This window comes from Macaca mulatta, chromosome 16 (assembly GCF_049350105.2).
Source record: "Macaca mulatta isolate MMU2019108-1 chromosome 16, T2T-MMU8v2.0, whole genome shotgun sequence".
Taxonomy (NCBI): Eukaryota; Metazoa; Chordata; class Mammalia; order Primates; family Cercopithecidae; genus Macaca; species Macaca mulatta.
In genome coordinates, this window is record NC_133421.1 from 85890223 (window position 1) to 85906283 (window position 16061).

Genomic DNA, 16061 nt, shown 5'->3' on the forward strand with positions numbered 1-16061 from the left:
GCGTCCACACACTTAGCTTCACTGCTTCTGGGAAGTGTTTATCTAAAATTGAGAGGACAAGACTAACCACTCGAGCTCCTATGAGGCTCAGAGCTAGGCCTCTCAAGTCTCAGCTGAAGGGACCTAGGGGACCACACAGATAAAAGAAAAGGAGCAAAGAAAGGACCCTGGTGGAAACCGAGTTGGACAGAACTCTGTGGCAGAACAAAGCCAAACCAGCCTACTTTTCTCATTTCCCAAGAGGTAAAAGCATAATGATCTGAAATGAGGAACAAGAAAATACCCTTCTAAGACCTAACTGATTTCAGAGTTTGGCATACTAAATTCCTGGACGCTGGCTTATAATTTCTCACTTGGCCTCCTGGAAAGAGTACCTTCAGAATTTTGGATAAAACTTACCTTAGAATCTTGTGTGTTGTACTTGTTTTCAATTCCATAGATCTCCTGAAGGAGGTAGCTGACCCCGTCTACCTGAACAGCAAATAGAAAGGTTCAAGGACAGGCTGTCTCTACTGAGAGACAAGAGTGGGAACTCCCTCCCCTCTTACCTCTTTCGGTAACCAAGGACTACTGATTCATAATGAAAAAAAATCAAAGGTCTAGATAAGTAAAGGATGCTTTTATTTACTTATGTTTTCTATTTGAGAGGAGAAAGAAAATCAAATATTTAATTCACCCATCATTATATACAATAGGGAACACAAAAGTGCACAAATACAATAATAATACTTGCACTGCAGCTTACTATTATGGACAATTAAGAAGGCATAGACTAGAAAAAGGATGGAAGGGTATGCATTAAAACATAGGCATTTGCTATGTAATCCAATTTGAGTTCAGACATTATAAAAATAAAGGAATAGAAAGGAGAAAAAGAAGAAATTGGCAAGGAAAAAGATGGGAAGGGAAAATATGAAAGCAAAGGGCGATAGCAAGATCTTGAGGGAGAGGCTAATGGTGTGTACCCCACACCATGAAGCCACCCCATCCCCAACATGCAGCAAAATTACACTGCTTGGCCCTGTTTCTTTCTTTCTTTCTTTCTTTCTTTTTTTTTTTTTTTTGAGACAGGGTCTTGCTCTGTCATCTTGGAATGGAGTGCAGTGGTACCATCTTGGCTCACTGCAACCTCCGCCTCCTGGGTTCAAGCAATTCTCCTGTCTCAGCCTCCTGTGTAGCTGGGATTACAGGCATGTACCATCATGCCTGGCTAATTTTTGTATTTTGTGGTAGAGATGGGGTTTCACCATGTTGGCCAGGCTGGTCTCAAACTCCTGACCTCAAGTGATCCACCTGCCTCAGCCTCCCAAAGTGCTAGGATTAGAGGGATGAGCCACCAAGCCCAGCCAGCCCTGTTTCTTAAAACCCCAACTACCAAGGCCCAATCCCACTCCCACTAACCTGGCCCATGTCAGTGCCTAAGTTGGCCCTGCCCCATTTACTTTTAGGAGCACGTTCTTCTGCCTCACCTCTGTTTCTTAGCTATCCCTTCCTCTAAGACATAGCCTGTCTCTGATTTTATATCCCACTCTCCAGTTTGATAGTCTGTTGCTAATGCCTATCTAACAAGAGGAAAATAGACAAACCATTTTCCTCTAGCTACATGAACCTTTCCATCCCATCCAGGCCTCCTGGAGAACCAGGCCTTCCCCCATGAGGCAACTCACCAAGGCCTGGCCTGCCCAGGTAGTGCCCTGGACTCAGGATCTGTTTCCTCGTCTGCTCTTAAAACTTGTTTTCATGTAGTGATTATATTGGAAAACTAATTTATACTAAGATATTCTTATTACTGACCTCATTAAAAGAGAGGCAAATAATTAACCTAAAAGAATGGATAGTATAGAATTTCAGATATCTATCACCCATCTGCAGGGAGGCTTTTCTTTGCATCTTGACGAAGCCCAGCCCTGCCTCCTACCCAGCTGCTCTACACCCTCCTCGAGATGACCTACCCCTCACCCACCCTCCCTTGCCAATGCCACTGGCACCACTCTCTATCCTTCCAATGATGTCTCCTCCTACCTCTATAAGAGTGGAAAGAAAAGTGCTGGCACATGGCAGGGGCTGGGACTTCTAGCAGACATATGCACAAGGTGCTGATCTTTCTGCAAGAGGAAGAATGGCCAACTTTGAATTTTAGAAAAGGAATGGATAAATTAAGCCAATGACTCTAATTACCCCAAATTGGACCCTAATGCTTATCCTTTCGCTTGAAATAGTTCTCACTCTGGCATTTAAAATAAAAAGAGTTCTCCCTAAACCCAGTGTTGGGAAATAAATCTTGTTCTTTCATTTCTCAAGTCCTTTACTCAGATAAAGGCTCCCTCAACACCAACACTTCTGGAACAATGAAGACATCAAAAATCAGCATTCCTTTCAGGCCACCCAAGTCGTTTGTAATAGCTTGTAACATTCAAAAGCACTCCCTTTTTTTCTTTTCTTTTTTGATTAAAAAAAAAAAAGAAGAAAAAGAAAAGGAGAGACTTAGCAAAAAGTAAAACAAAAACAAAAACAAAAAAAAGAGGGAGAGAGAAGAAGAAAGGAAAGAATAAAAGGAAGGAAGGACCCTAACACTAACAGTCTGCGGTCTTCAAATACTTACTACTTGTTTCTGTTTGAGGGGCTTGACACAGAAAGTTCCATCTGTGTGCTGGAATGAAAATATGAAAGTTATGACAAGGAAGGGAGGGTAATAAAGCTCCAGGTATTCTTCTGTTACATCTCCCAGTTACAGTCACCCTCCCTTATCTGCAGTTTCATTTTCCATGGTTTCAGTTACCCACCATCAACCACTGTCTGAAAATATTACATACAATAAGATATTTTGAGAGAGAAAGATGACTTTCAGACTTTTATTACCTTATAATTGTTTTAGTTTACTATTATTCTTAATCTCTTACTTTGCCTAATTTATGAATGAAACTTTATCATAGGTGTGGATGAAGTCTACGAAAAACCATAGTGTATATGAGGGTTCTGTACGATCTGCAGTTTCAGACATCCACTGGGGGTCTTGGAACGTATCTCCTGAGGATAAGGGGGACTACTGTACACATGTTCCTGGATGCTCTCAGAGTAGAATTATACAATCCTAATTCTTTAAAGATCTTACAACTATCCAGTGTAACCCTTTCTTTCTTTCTTTTTTTTTGAGACAGAGCCTCACTTTATCGCCCAGGCTGGAGTGCAGTGGCGCCATCTCAGCTCACTGCAACCTCCGCCTCCCAGGTTCAAGCAATTCTCCTGCCTCAGCCTCCTGAGTAGCTGGGATTACAGGTGCCTGCCACCATGCCTGGCTAATTTTTTTATATATATATATTTTTTTTTTTTTTTTTGAGACGGAGTCTCACGCTGTTGCCCAGGCTGGAGTGCAGTGGCGCGATCTCGGCTCACTGCAAGCTCCGCCTCCTGGGTTCACGCCATTCTCCTGCCTCAGCCTCCTGAGTAGCTAGGACTACAGGCGCCCGCCACCGCGCCCGGCTAATTAATTTTTATATTTTTAACAGAGGCAGGGTTTTGCCATGTTTCCCAGGCTAGCCTCGAACTCCTGGCCTCAAGTGATTCACCCACCTTGGCCTCCCAAAGTGCTGGGATTACAGGTGTGAGCTACCGCGTCTGACTCAGTCTAACCCTTTCATTTTAAGGAGACTGAGGCCTAAGGAGTTGAAGGTCCTGTAGCAAGCTGATAGCAGGGCTGGACCTACACCCAAACGTAGCCCCCAAAGCGATGTTCTGTTACCATCATAGCCTCTAAAGCCAGACCCATTCTGCTGAGCTCAGGGACCCAGCAAACAGGGGTTACATGTGTCTCACATGAAAGAAAGGGCTAAAGGGAATAAAGCGAGGCCCTCTAAAGTCACTCACCTTCTCAAAAGTCCCCAGCAGTATATGGCAATGGCCAAAATACTCTGAAAGAAACAAAGGCATGTGAGTGAAGAAGCCCAAACAGCACACCTTGATGCCCATGACCTTCCCCAATTCCCTGCTATCTGGCAAACCAAATGTGCCAGTCTGTCCCTAGAAGGGGCATTTTATATAACCCTTTTTTTTTTGAGACAAAGTCTGGCTCTGTTGCCCAGGCTGGAGTGCGGTGGCATGATCTTGGTTCACTGTGGCCTCCACCTCCCGGGTTCCAGCAATTCTCCTGCCTCAGCTTCCCAAGTATCTGGGATTACAGACATGAGCCACCATGCCTGGCTAACGTTCTGTATTTTTAGTAGAAATGGCGTTTTACTACGTTGGCCAGGCTGGTCTCGAACTCCTGACCTCAGGTGATCTGCCCGCCTCAGCCTCCCAAAGTGCTAGTATTACAGGGATGAGCCACCACACCCAGCTAACCCACATTTTTTGAGACCGAGTCTCACTCTGTCACCCAGACTGGAGTGCATTGGTGCAATCTCAGCTCACTGCAACCTCTGCCTCCTGGGTTCAAACGATTCTCCTGCCTCAGCCTCCCAAGTAGTTGAGATTACAGGCACACACTGCCATGCCCAGCTGATTTTTGTAGTTTTAACAGAGAAAGGGTTTCACCATGTTGCCCAGGCTGGTCTCGAACTCCTGACCTCAGGTGATCCAAACCTGCCTCGGCCTCCCCAACTGCTGGGATTACATGTGTGAGCCACTGTGCCCAGCCAAACCCACACTTTTCACATCCGCCCAGGAGCTTGGAGTCACAGATGTGAGAGGATGCAGAGACTGCCTGACTCACAGTCACAAACACCCACAAAGAAGGCATGTTGTTCTGGGGCCACAGCTGCTGCCAGGAATATGCCACAAAAGAGCAGTGTGCACAGCCAAAGAGGACAGAAATCGCCCCTACCGTCTCCTTCATCCACCACGGCATGTACCACTAGAGGGTAAACTTCTCTGTCCAGATCAAAGCCAAGCTGAAGGGAAAGAAAAGAAAAAAAAAAAAAAAAAGAGGACTTAACACATTTAGATGGCACAGTTAATCTCAGAAAGGGCGATACTGTCAAGCATTAATCTCATTTCTGCTCCTCATTAACAAGGCTCCTTGTCAGCCTTGTTAATTACCCAAGTTTGTTAAATGAGGGCCATCAGTTTCTTTTTAAAAATCTCATAGACGTAAATAAGGCCTTCTAACCTATAGGTTTTGTTTGTTTGTTTGTTTTTTCTTTGAGCATGGCTTTCTCAAAGTATCCTAGGCGAATCAGCTTCTTTTTAAAAATCTCATAGATGTAAATAAGGCCTTCTCACCTACAGGTTTGTTTTTTTTTTTTTTCTTTGAGCATGGCTTTCTCAAAGTATCCTATGCTAATGGGCTATTTCCATTCCTAGGGAATGGAAAAATTAACTAAGTCAGGTATATCCTTGATGCAAAATAAGCAGAGCTTTAAAAGGACATGATGAAGTCACAAGACAGAAAGGTAAGCATGGCCTTCAAGTGTCTGAGCAGCCCCTTTGCTGTTGGCCGGGGTCCTAAGTAGCCCCTAGGCCCTTCTGAGTCGATGTGGGAAACCCTCCCCAAAGGTAGCTCACCTCCTCTTCGGCCCACTCGGAGGGATCCACGGTATGGGAGGGCAGGCAGAACTGCTGACACACTCCTCGCTTGTAGTGCACAGTCTCCGACTGGAGGCTGTTGTCTTTGGGAATGTAGCTATTGATACAAGTGGGAGGCAAAGCAAAAGTCAGTATCTGGCACAGATGGGTCTGACAACTTCCTCTGCTCATGCCTGTTCTCAATTATCAACAGGCTCTAGCGAAGAGAAGAAAGGGTCCTTTATAATCCATTTCCTTTGCTCTTGCTTGGCAATGTTGACTTTTCTATTCAACCCACACATCCAAAGAAAGGTAGCTTACTAGATTTTTAACAGTCCTTAAGGACCTGAAGGACTATACCACCATTTGCCACTATACCAAGATGGCACAATTTGAAGGGAAAAGGTAAAGGGTAGGGCTTTGTAGAAGAAAATCTATTCAGGAACCAGATCTCATCTGGCTGCAGAAAAAGAATGTTTTCCACCTTTGCTGAGTGGATAAGACATGGACTCTACCCATCTGGGAAGGAAGTGGCTCACCTGGTCTCCTGATCTTACCTGGCAATACCATTCTGGAACTCTTCCATGGCCTGGTAATAGATGGTGATGGCTACCCTAGCATCTGTGTCAAAGGTGAACTCAACATTGTAGTGGACTTTAGCTTTGCTGGCCTCTTCTCCAGGGCTCTTCACTTCCTCAGCACATCTAGAAAACCAGAGACTCAGCATTTGCAGGGTAGCATATCAATATTTTTAAATTTACCTTTTAAAAAAATTTTAGCAATATATTGTGGGCTTCTCTGAGTGATCGTAAGCATAGGTCTACCTCTTCATTCTGAATGATCACAGAGTGCTTCATGACCAATATTGCTGGGCACTCAGGTTACTTCTGATATTTCAGTGCTACCACTACATCATTGTGCATTTGGCAGTTTTGTTTTTATTTTAATAAAAGTTATTAATCACGTAGTTTAAATAGTTTCTTCAAGGCAAAAAATAGCAGGCCTTACTTCTTCCCTTTCCTTCTCTTCAAAGGACACCGCTTTTAGTGATCATTTTGGCATTTACCCACATTTCTAAAAAATATATTTGGGTTACTACTTCTTGATTTTTCAGTTTCAGGCACTATCTATGGGTTTCCTACTATAGAAACAAGGATTTCTTTCTCTTTACTCATTCTGCTCCATATAGGAACTCCCCCATCCCCACAGTATAGCTACATCATAATTTTTTTATAATAGTCCAGTACATTTGTGTCTGTATTACTGTGATTATATAAACATATAATCTATGATTATTTTTCTTTTCCTGCCTAACTTTTTCTTAATTAGTGCTCACCCTTTTTTTTTCTTTTTTTTTTTTTTTCCAGTTGCATAGTTTTCTATGTACTCATCACAAATTCCAACCCAAGCTCTCTGGGGCTGTCTAAATCTCTCAAGACGTTCAGATGCACCAAGTGGTCTATTCATTTCATCTTATTGAGGAGGTCCCTTGGACTTGCTCCCATCTGTACTTGGCCCTCTGCACCTGGCTCCCAGCCGCCACCCTGGAATCTCTCCCCCTCCATCATCCTGGTGGATCCCTTTTGCCTCTGTCCTCCTGTAGAAGCTCATGTTTCCTGTATCTCATGTCTTCCTCTGTCTTGGGTTATTCTTTTGTATCGGTGGAGCATGTGTTCTACCAGCTTCCTGAAAAAGGGTGTGTTGGGAAATAAACTTTTGAGAGCTTTTATTCAACATTCACACTTCATTCAAAGTTTGGCTGAGCAAAGTATTCTAGATTATAAATAATTTCTAAAAGACACTGAAAGCCTTTTCACTGCCTTATTTTTCACCTCCCAGCATTGTTCCCAAGAAGTCTGAAGTCGTTCCAACTGCTGATCCTTCTTCTGAAAGCTTACAGACAGTCCTCTTTCTCATCCACTCTGTGGGTACTTGGTGGTCCTTTCCATTTAGAAACTTGTACCCTCTGCTTCTGAGAAATTTTCTTAAATTCTATGTCACTGATGATTTCCTTCCTTTTATATCCTCTGTTCTCTGTAGAACCCGTTAGTTGGATGTCAGACCTTCTAAATGGGTGCTCTATTACTTGTATCTTTCTTTTTCTATTTTCCTTCTCTCTGGATTTTTGCTCTGCTTTCTAGGATATTTCAAGTTTTCTTCCTATAATTCTATTGAAATTTTCATTTATGCTCCTTGTTTTTAATTTCTAAAAGCAATTTTTTTTGGTTTCATAAACTTCGTGTCATTGTGGCTATGAAAGAAAAAGATATCTTCTCTCATGTCTTTGAGACTATTAATGAAGTTTTCTTCTTTCTGCATAGCTTTTGTTTCCAATTAGATTTTTTTTTTTTAACTTTATTATTATTTTATATAGAGATGGGGTCTCACTATGTTGCCCAGGCTGGTCTCAAACTCCTGGGCTTAAGCGATCCTCCTGCTTTGGCCTCCCAAAGTTCTGGGATTAAATGTGTGAGCCACCACACCCGGCCTAGTTAGGTTGTTTTAAAATGTTGGTTTGTTTTGCTACTGTCTTTCCTATTATAGGCATTCCTTACACATCTAAGAATCTGTGGCTGTCTGCTTGTATTTAAGATACTTAAACTGCTGATTAGAGCTCTGAGTGCACAGCAGGACTTGGGGATCCCGGGCTTCACTGTGGGCTGATCTGGATCTGCTGAGGAACCTCCAACTCTAGTCTCCTAGGTTTTCCTATCCAGGCAGGTCCAATTTCCAGAAAACAGTTTTTCTCTCTCTTGACAAAGGCCTGGCTGCCAGCATTCTAGGGGCAGAGTGGAGAGGCAGCTGGAGGGCTCAACACCCAGTTTGCCAGGATCCACTCACCCCCCGTTTTGTTTTGAGACAGGGTCTCACTCTTGCCCAGGCTGGAGTGCAGTGGTGTGATTGTGACTCATTGCAGCCTCGACCTCCCTGGGCTCAGGTGATCCTCCCACTTCAGCCTCCCAATAGCTGGGACTACAGGTGTACACTACCATGCTTGGTTAATTTTTGTATTTCTTGTAGAGACAGGGCTTTACCATATTGCCCAGGCTGGTTAGCCTGTTTTTAGTACTGGCCGTTAGCTGTGCCTGGGTCTCTCTTGTCCAGAGATTCTTTGTTTTTACCTTTCCAGGGACAGTCATCTGCCTGCCTTTGGCCAGGTTGTAGTAACGTAGTTCTGGCTGTGTGGTATAACGGAGGGGATCTGCCTACCTTGAGGGCAGACTTTCTACCAATCCTCTTCATTTTAGCCTACCACCTCAACTTCTAGAGAGACCTGGCACTGCTAATTTCTGAACCCCTTGGGGGATAATACCACAGTATAAATTGGTTGATTCTCAGCTTTTCTTTCTGCTAGTTCAGGATTCTGATATCCTGGGTCTACTAAGTCATTTAATATTCACTATGTGTTTCCAGCTTCTAAAATTTTGTTGCTGCTGCTCTCTTCCCAATCTCCAAATACTTACAGATTTATGCCTTTTTAAAATTTTTTAATTTTTATTTTATTTTATTTATTTATTTTATTGAGACGGAGTCTCACTCTGTCGCCCAGGCTGGAGTGCAGTGGCGCAATCTCGCCTCACTGCAACCTCCGTCTCCTGGGTTCACGCCATTCTCCTGCCTCAGCCTCCCAAGTAGCTGGGACTACAGGCGGCTGGCTAATTTTTTTTTTTTTTTTTTTTTTTTTTTTTTTTTTTTGAGACGGAGTCTCACGCTGTTGCCCAGGCTGGAGTGCAGTGGCGCGATCTCGGCTCACTGCAAGCTCCGCCTCCCGGGTTCCCGCCATTCTCCTGCCTCAGCCTCCTGAGTAGCTGGGACTACAGGCGCCCGCCACCGCGCCCGGCTAATTTTTTGTATTTTTAGTAGAGACGGGGTTTCACTGTGGTCTCGATCTCCTGACCTTGTGATCCGCCCGCCTCGGCCTCCCAAAGTGCTGGGATTACAGGCTTGAGCCACCGCGCCCGGCCCGGCTGGCTAATTTTTTGTAATTTTAGTGGAGACAGGGTTTCACCGTGTTAGCCAGGATGGTCTCGATTTCCTGACCTTGTGATCTGCCCACCTTGGCCTCCCAAAGTGCTGGGATTACAGGCAAGAGCCACCGCACCTGGCCTTATTTTTTATTTTGTAGATGGAGTCTCACTCTCACCCAGAGTGCAGTGCAGTGGAACAATCTTGGCTTACTGCAACCTCTGCCTCCTGGGTTCAAGCAATTCTCCTGCTTCAGCTTCTGGAGCAGCTGGGACTACAGGTGCATGCCACCATGTCTGGCTAATTTTTGTTTTGTAGTAGAGACGGGGTTTTACCATGTTGGCCAGGATCAGGTGATCCACCCGCCCTGGTCTCCCAAAGTGCTGGGATTACAGGCGTGAGCCATTGTGCCCGGCCAGATTTATGCCTTTTAAATACATGTTTATAATTACTTGATGGGGTTTTCAGAGGAAGCAAAAGTAGGTGTTCAATCCTCCATCTTTACCTGGAAATCTGAGAATCAGAATTTATTCCCATAATCACAGAAAAACAAAACAAAGAACACTCTTCAAATTAACATTTATTGAACACCAGGTGTTTTCCCTTCTGTTACCTTAATTTTGACAACCACCATGAAAGGTAAAGTTGATTATCACCATTTTACAGATTAAAAAAACCCTGAAGCTCAGACACTCATTCAAGCAAGCATCTGTGGACCTGGGAAGCAAATTGCTCTGCTGCTTCCAAGTCTGGTTCTTTTAGCGCAAGACAGCTGCTTCATCCTATTCTAGAGCTGCAGCCAGGCTGCCATGGCAGAGGCCATGACCTCGCAGCAGCTCAGGCCCTTGAATGGTCTCCATCAAATGTATGAATGTGCCATATGTGATGAGAGAAACCAAGTGGACAGAGTAGCTGGCAACTGGCAGGCCCCAGAGGCCTCGTTAGTCTGCTCTTCTGCTGGATGAACTCCCCTGGGTCAGGTGGGGGGACTGTTCAGCAGACAGGTACCTCCTTGGCTCTCTCCTCCCCAGAGATGACCCTGGGGTGGAGAGAAGCATAGCTGGGGAACCAGTAGAAACTTCAGGGACAAATAAAATATAAAAAATTAAGAGAGACAGACTGAAAATAGCTTAGTGGTTACTTAGGGCTGGAAGGACTGCTTGAGCCCAGGAAGTCAAGGCTGCAGTGAGCTGAGATTGCGCCACTGTACTGCAGCCTGGGTGACAAAGCAAAACTCTGGGCGGTGGCTCATGCCTTTAATCCCAGCACTTTGGGAAGCCGAGACAGGTGGATCACCTGAGGTCGGGAGTTTGAGATCAGCCTGACCAACATGGAGAAACACCGTCTCTACTAAAATTACAAAATTAACCAGGCATGGTGGTGCATGCCTGTAATCCCACCTACTTAGGAGGATGAGGCAGAAGAATCGCTTGAACCCGGGAGGCGTAGGGTGCGGTGAGCCGAGATTGTGCCATTGCACTCCAGCCTGGGCAACAAGAGTGAGACTCTGTCTCAAAAACAAAAAAAAAAAAAAAAAAAAAAAAGCGAGACTCTGTCTCGCTCTCTATATCTATATATATATCAGACAGAAACATCGTAATGCTAATAAGGCTGATCTATACAAGCATGAGATGGTCTCTGAGTCATCTTTCTTGCCTATTCAGAAAAATCTGGGACCTTGATTTGCTCTAACCAAAGTTTTTCACCAGGGAATCAGAGAGCCTTGGTAGACATACTGTCTAGGGGTGGCGGGGGGTGGGAATGTATCAGATTAAAAATTACACTGTCTCGAGGATGGCACCAAGAAGGCAAATGACGATAATTAACATTGATGATGAGGATTAAACAACCAACCAAGGGCACTATGAGTTCCTTAGAGAACAGACACATGAGGGCCGGGCGCGGTGGCTCAAGCCTGTAATCCCAGCACTTTGGGAGGCTGAGACGGGCGGATCACGAGGTCAGGAGATGGACACCATCCTGGCTAACACAGTGAAACCCCGTCTCTACTTAAAATACAAAAAAATTAGCTGGGCGAGGTGGTGGCGCCTGTAGTCCCAGCTACTCGGGAGGCTGAGGCAGGAGAATGGCGCGAACCCAGGAGGCGGAGCTTGCAGTGAGCGGAGATCGTGCCACTGCACTCCAGCCTGGGTGACAGAGCGAGACTCCGTCTCAAAAAAAAAAAAAAAAAAAGAGAACAGACACATGAGATAGGGAATAAAGAAGAAAAAGAAAATATAGCAATAAAATAAAGGATTTTATATTCTAAGTTCAAATTTCCTATTTTTACATTGGCTTGTTGGAGTAGCTGCAAAAATTCCCACTTTCCCTTAATAATTCTTCTTCCCTTTTAAAAAATATCCATAAAATAAGGATACTGAGCATTTCTAGGCAAGTGAAAGTTCTTCACAAACACAGTCCATTGCATCCAGTGCTGAACAACATAGGGGTGGATGGCCTGATCTCAGCAGAAAGAAGCGCCCGCACTCCTGTCTGAGACCTGGAGAAGCAGGCTCTGGGGCTGCCAGAAACTGCTGTGTGAGTTCCTTGGGAAGTCTGTCCCCCAGCCCCCAACCTCCCCAAAGGAAGGTGCCTGGGACCTGGCCCCAGCCTCTGGGAACTTACTTGACGAGCCTCAGCGTGTCCTTTCGGATATTGACCAGGCTTCTCAGAGTCTTCACAGGTTCTTGGGGAGGTGGGGCGGCGTAAGGGAACTGTGTCAGAAACAAAGTAGGAGAAGGTGGTGTGTTTATAAAGACCCACAGCTGTCCCTCGCTGTTACAGGGCTTTACAGTTCACCAAGAATAGCCCTAAGAGATGAGGCAGGAAGGCACAACTCTCCTAATTAAGTGAGGAAACTGAAATTCTGACATACTGAGTCAACCTGCTCAAGGTTACAGCTAGTGGGAAAATGGGATTCAATTTGGGGCCCAAAGAGCTAGATTTATCTTCTTTTTCCATTATATGAAGCTTATTTGGGTCAGTGTTCAAAACTTGGAGAATTAATAAAAAACCACTGAAGTTCCAAATACCAAAGGACACACTGTGGCTGAGTTAATCACAAAAGGCTTTTCCATCTGACCTCAGACGACAGGGAGTCAGACCTGCAAGCCCTTTCCTTCGGTGAGGCCATATGGTATCCCAGGAATTTAGGGACTGCAAATAAAAGAGAACCCCATCATGTGTACAGAGCTGAAGTTTGCAAACAGTAAAGAAAAAATTTCCCCTGCAGCTGATCATATAAAGCAGAGTTAGCACATGAGCCAAAAGTTATTTTGGGGTCACCAAAGGTTTATGATTGTCTTCATCATTTACCATCCACTTTCTTCTGCTTTGCCCGTTTAGACTTTTGGATATGAAGTTCTGAGTTGTTGATAATAAAGAGATAAACAAAGGGGAAACAGCCAAAAATTTCACTGGGAATTGCCTTCTGAGGATCAAGAATGATTTCAAATGTTCCCAGTATTTTTAAAATGTTATTTGGGCAATCAAATGTTTTAACATATAATTCCCAAAAAACCTACTGGTCTCTGCAGCTTTGCAAAACTGTGGTTCTCTTGGCTCAAGAAAAGTCTACCTCCATAGTGTGGTATCACAAAACAGGACACCCAAGTTATAATCGAATTGTGCCTTCACAGGTTTTTACTGAATATGGTTATTTTACTTGGGAAACAATATAGTTAAACCATAGTCAAGGTGCATCTGACTTTATGTATGCAGTATGATTGCTTATAATTCACATGTATGAATGTGACTCTTATACTCAATAGAAATTATTTGCATTCAGATTACCTACTTTGTGGGCATTATTTAGTAATTTACCTTTTCGTTGATATATTAACCATACATTCTTTAAAAAATGATAGTTTTTTCTAATTACAAAGTAATACATGTTTAAGCAGAAAATTTGAAAAACACAAAAAAGTATAAAACTATCCCTAATCTTACTATTCAGCAACACCAAAATTAACACTTTGGAACATGTATCTCCATCCGTCCATCTATCCATCCATCCATCCACCTCTATATCCATGTGTTGTTTCAAACTGAGCATACTATTTTGCAGTTTCTTTTTCACATAAAAAGATGTGGCAAACATTTTTAAAGTCTATAATTTTGATAACGTGCAGATAACAGCATACTTTAATCAATTCCATATTATTCAATACTTTATGTTGGTTTTACTTTTTTCGCAGCTATAAATGTCATGGTGAATATCCTTGTCTATATTTCTGCATGCTTGTTTGATTATTTCCTTAGGACAAATTCCTAGAAGTGGAATTACTGGATCAAAGAGTAAGCATATTTTTAAGACTTTAAAAATTATTTTGCCAAATTGTTTTCCACAAAGCTGACTCCAACTTTGCCCTCCTGCAAGCAGTGCATCAGGAGGCCTTGACATGGGAAAACTGAAATTCTAGTTCAGATCCCATCTGTGGCCTGTTTCTCCTCCCCCAACTTTCCTAGGCTGTCATACTAAAGGAATTTAAAACAATTTTTAAATAAGCTTAAGCAAAAAGTAATTAGGCAGGAAAATCCGACACAAACACTAGTCTATTCTAAAGCCAAAATAAATGACTTCGGGATTAAAATTTTTTTCTGGAGTAGCAAAGTTAATCATTTTCATTTGTACAGGTACTTGGGCGTTATCCATAACTCCTACCTGCATTTCAAATAAAAGATGCATCTTTTCCCTTATTCTTTACTCTTTCTCCTCCATAGCCACCCCCTGCCACAAAAGAGAGAAAAATAAAAAGAAAGAAAAAAAATCCTGGCACTCTTCATCCTCCATTTTGAATATTATATTTGATAACTGTGGCAATGAAACATAAGCTATCTGGCTCTTAAGGAAAGGTATCAATGAGTTCAACTGTTAATAAACCCACCCCTACACTTTAGGCTCTCCCTATACACACACATACCCGCACAAGACAACAACGACAAATCTGTTCAGGAGAACCTTGTTCGTGGGCTGCTACCTACCAAAGTTTGTGCCTTGCTGGCCTTTCATTCATGCAATCAGAGTCTACATGCAATACTCCATGCTAGGAATAAGGAGAGACTGAAAACCAAGAAGATAAGGCCCTGCCCTTTCAGGAAGCTGCATTATAAGGCAGCTGACATAGTAATTGTAATATTAAAGAGATTAAACATATTAGTATTTTTTGCCACAAAAGGCAAAAATAAAGGAAGTGATCATTTCTGGCTGAGGTAATCTGAAGGCTTCATGGAGGAGGTGGTAGTTGATCTGGGATCTTAAAGGATAAATGAAATCTGCAAATTCAGAGATGACAGAGAATATAGAGGGGACAGTAGGATCAGAGGCAAATTGAAGAAAATATTTTTCTGCTCTTAGAGTTGTCTCCCATTCTTCTGTAAATCGATTTTGCCTACCATTATTCTCTAAATTTCTTAGTTATCTTCCTTTCAAAAATTACCATTTATTGAGTGCTTACTATTGATGACAGTGGTGGGCCGTCTGGAGCAGCTGCTGTCATCACAACGGCCGCTGCAGGGAGGTCGCAGGGAGCAGACCAACGGCCCCTCCACAGCTTGCCACCCTGGAGGCCACCCCATGGGGCTGGCCGGGTTGCCTGCCAGCAGAGGAGCAGTGTGGCAGAAAAGCAGCACGATAGGGCAGAGAGGAGTCCCGAGAAGGAGCTGGGCCTTGGGCAGTGCTCCGCTTGCACATGGAGCACCAAGGCCAGGCCTTGGCGCAGAGCTGGGGCCGTGCTTCAGGGGCCCCAGACAGGAAGTGGGAGCAGCTTCCACTTTGGGCACCTGGCCATTGGCGCAGCCATTGTGCCCACTCTGCCGAGGGTGCCAGATTCCTGTGCCTCAGGAGGAGGCTCTGTGCAGCCTTTCCGGGGCTGTGTCCCCAGGTCTGCCCCACACTGGAGTGACCACTGAGCCTGACACTCCTGGCCAGATGACCCAGCCAAGGCCCAGGCCCAGGATCCACTCTGCCCCTGGCTACCCCTGAAGCGCCGGGGCAACAGGCAGAGCTCATGGCGATGTCACCCTGCCCCGGACACTGGCCCAGGCCCAGTGAGAACCTGGAGCCCCTGCCCTAGGCTGCAAGGGGGTGCTATAGGGGCTGCGTGCTCCATAGAGCTGGTGGAAGCCAGGAACAGGCAGCAGCCCCGCGTGGGGCTGCAGCCATCCAAGTCAGGGCTGTGGACCTGGGCCTCCATAAACTCTTGGAGACACGGAAAAGCACCCCCTCTGCCCCCCCATCCCAGCAGGCTCAGAAGTGCCTGCTCCTGCCGCCTGGCTTCTGCCTGCTGTTGGTGCTGGCTCTGATCTTAGAGCAATGTGGGGCCAAGCCCAGGTGTTGTCATAGTCAGGCTGGGAGTGCACATGCTCAGGGTAGTGCTGACAAGCCAGCCCCAGCCCCCTGCTGCCTCGGCCCCTTCCAGACTTTGGGCACTGATGAGCATGGGGGAAGGTGGGGGCGCTGAGGGCAGCTTAGTGCTGGCCTTCAGGGAGGGCGTGAAGGCTGGGGCCCTGGCTGCCAGTCCTGCCCACCGGAGTGGGAACTTGTGGTGCCTTTTCTAGGCCTGCCCATGGCTGCCCAGGGACCAGTCTACTTGCAC

At 44.7% G+C, this 16061-nt stretch overlaps 2 protein-coding genes across 16 annotated transcripts in view; one reads left to right on the top strand and one right to left on the bottom strand.

Annotated features, from left to right (window-relative positions):
• The window catches only part of UBALD2 (UBA like domain containing 2), a 258780-nt gene that overhangs the window by 145380 nt on the left and 97339 nt on the right, over window positions 1-16061 (top strand). The window lies entirely within an intron of this gene.
• The window catches only part of RNF157 (ring finger protein 157), a 102471-nt gene that overhangs the window by 20296 nt on the left and 66114 nt on the right, over window positions 1-16061 (bottom strand). For 11 of the 15 annotated variants that reach the window (XM_077972894.1, XM_077972892.1, XM_077972893.1 and 8 more), the window contains 7 exons: window positions 12091-12179; window positions 6057-6203; window positions 5500-5617; window positions 4820-4886; window positions 3865-3908; window positions 2603-2650; window positions 400-471 (listed from right to left, as the gene is read on the bottom strand). In XM_077972894.1, coding sequence (XP_077829020.1) covers window positions 400-471; window positions 2603-2650; window positions 3865-3908; window positions 4820-4886; window positions 5500-5617; window positions 6057-6203; window positions 12091-12179 — 585 coding nt within the window. Of the gene's footprint in view, window positions 1-399; window positions 472-2602; window positions 2651-3864; window positions 3909-4819; window positions 4887-5499; window positions 5618-6056; window positions 6204-12090; window positions 12180-14128; window positions 14195-16061 lie in introns of all 15 variants that reach the window. The other 4 variants (XM_077972901.1, XM_077972902.1, XM_077972897.1 and 1 more) reach the window with 1 other exon arrangement.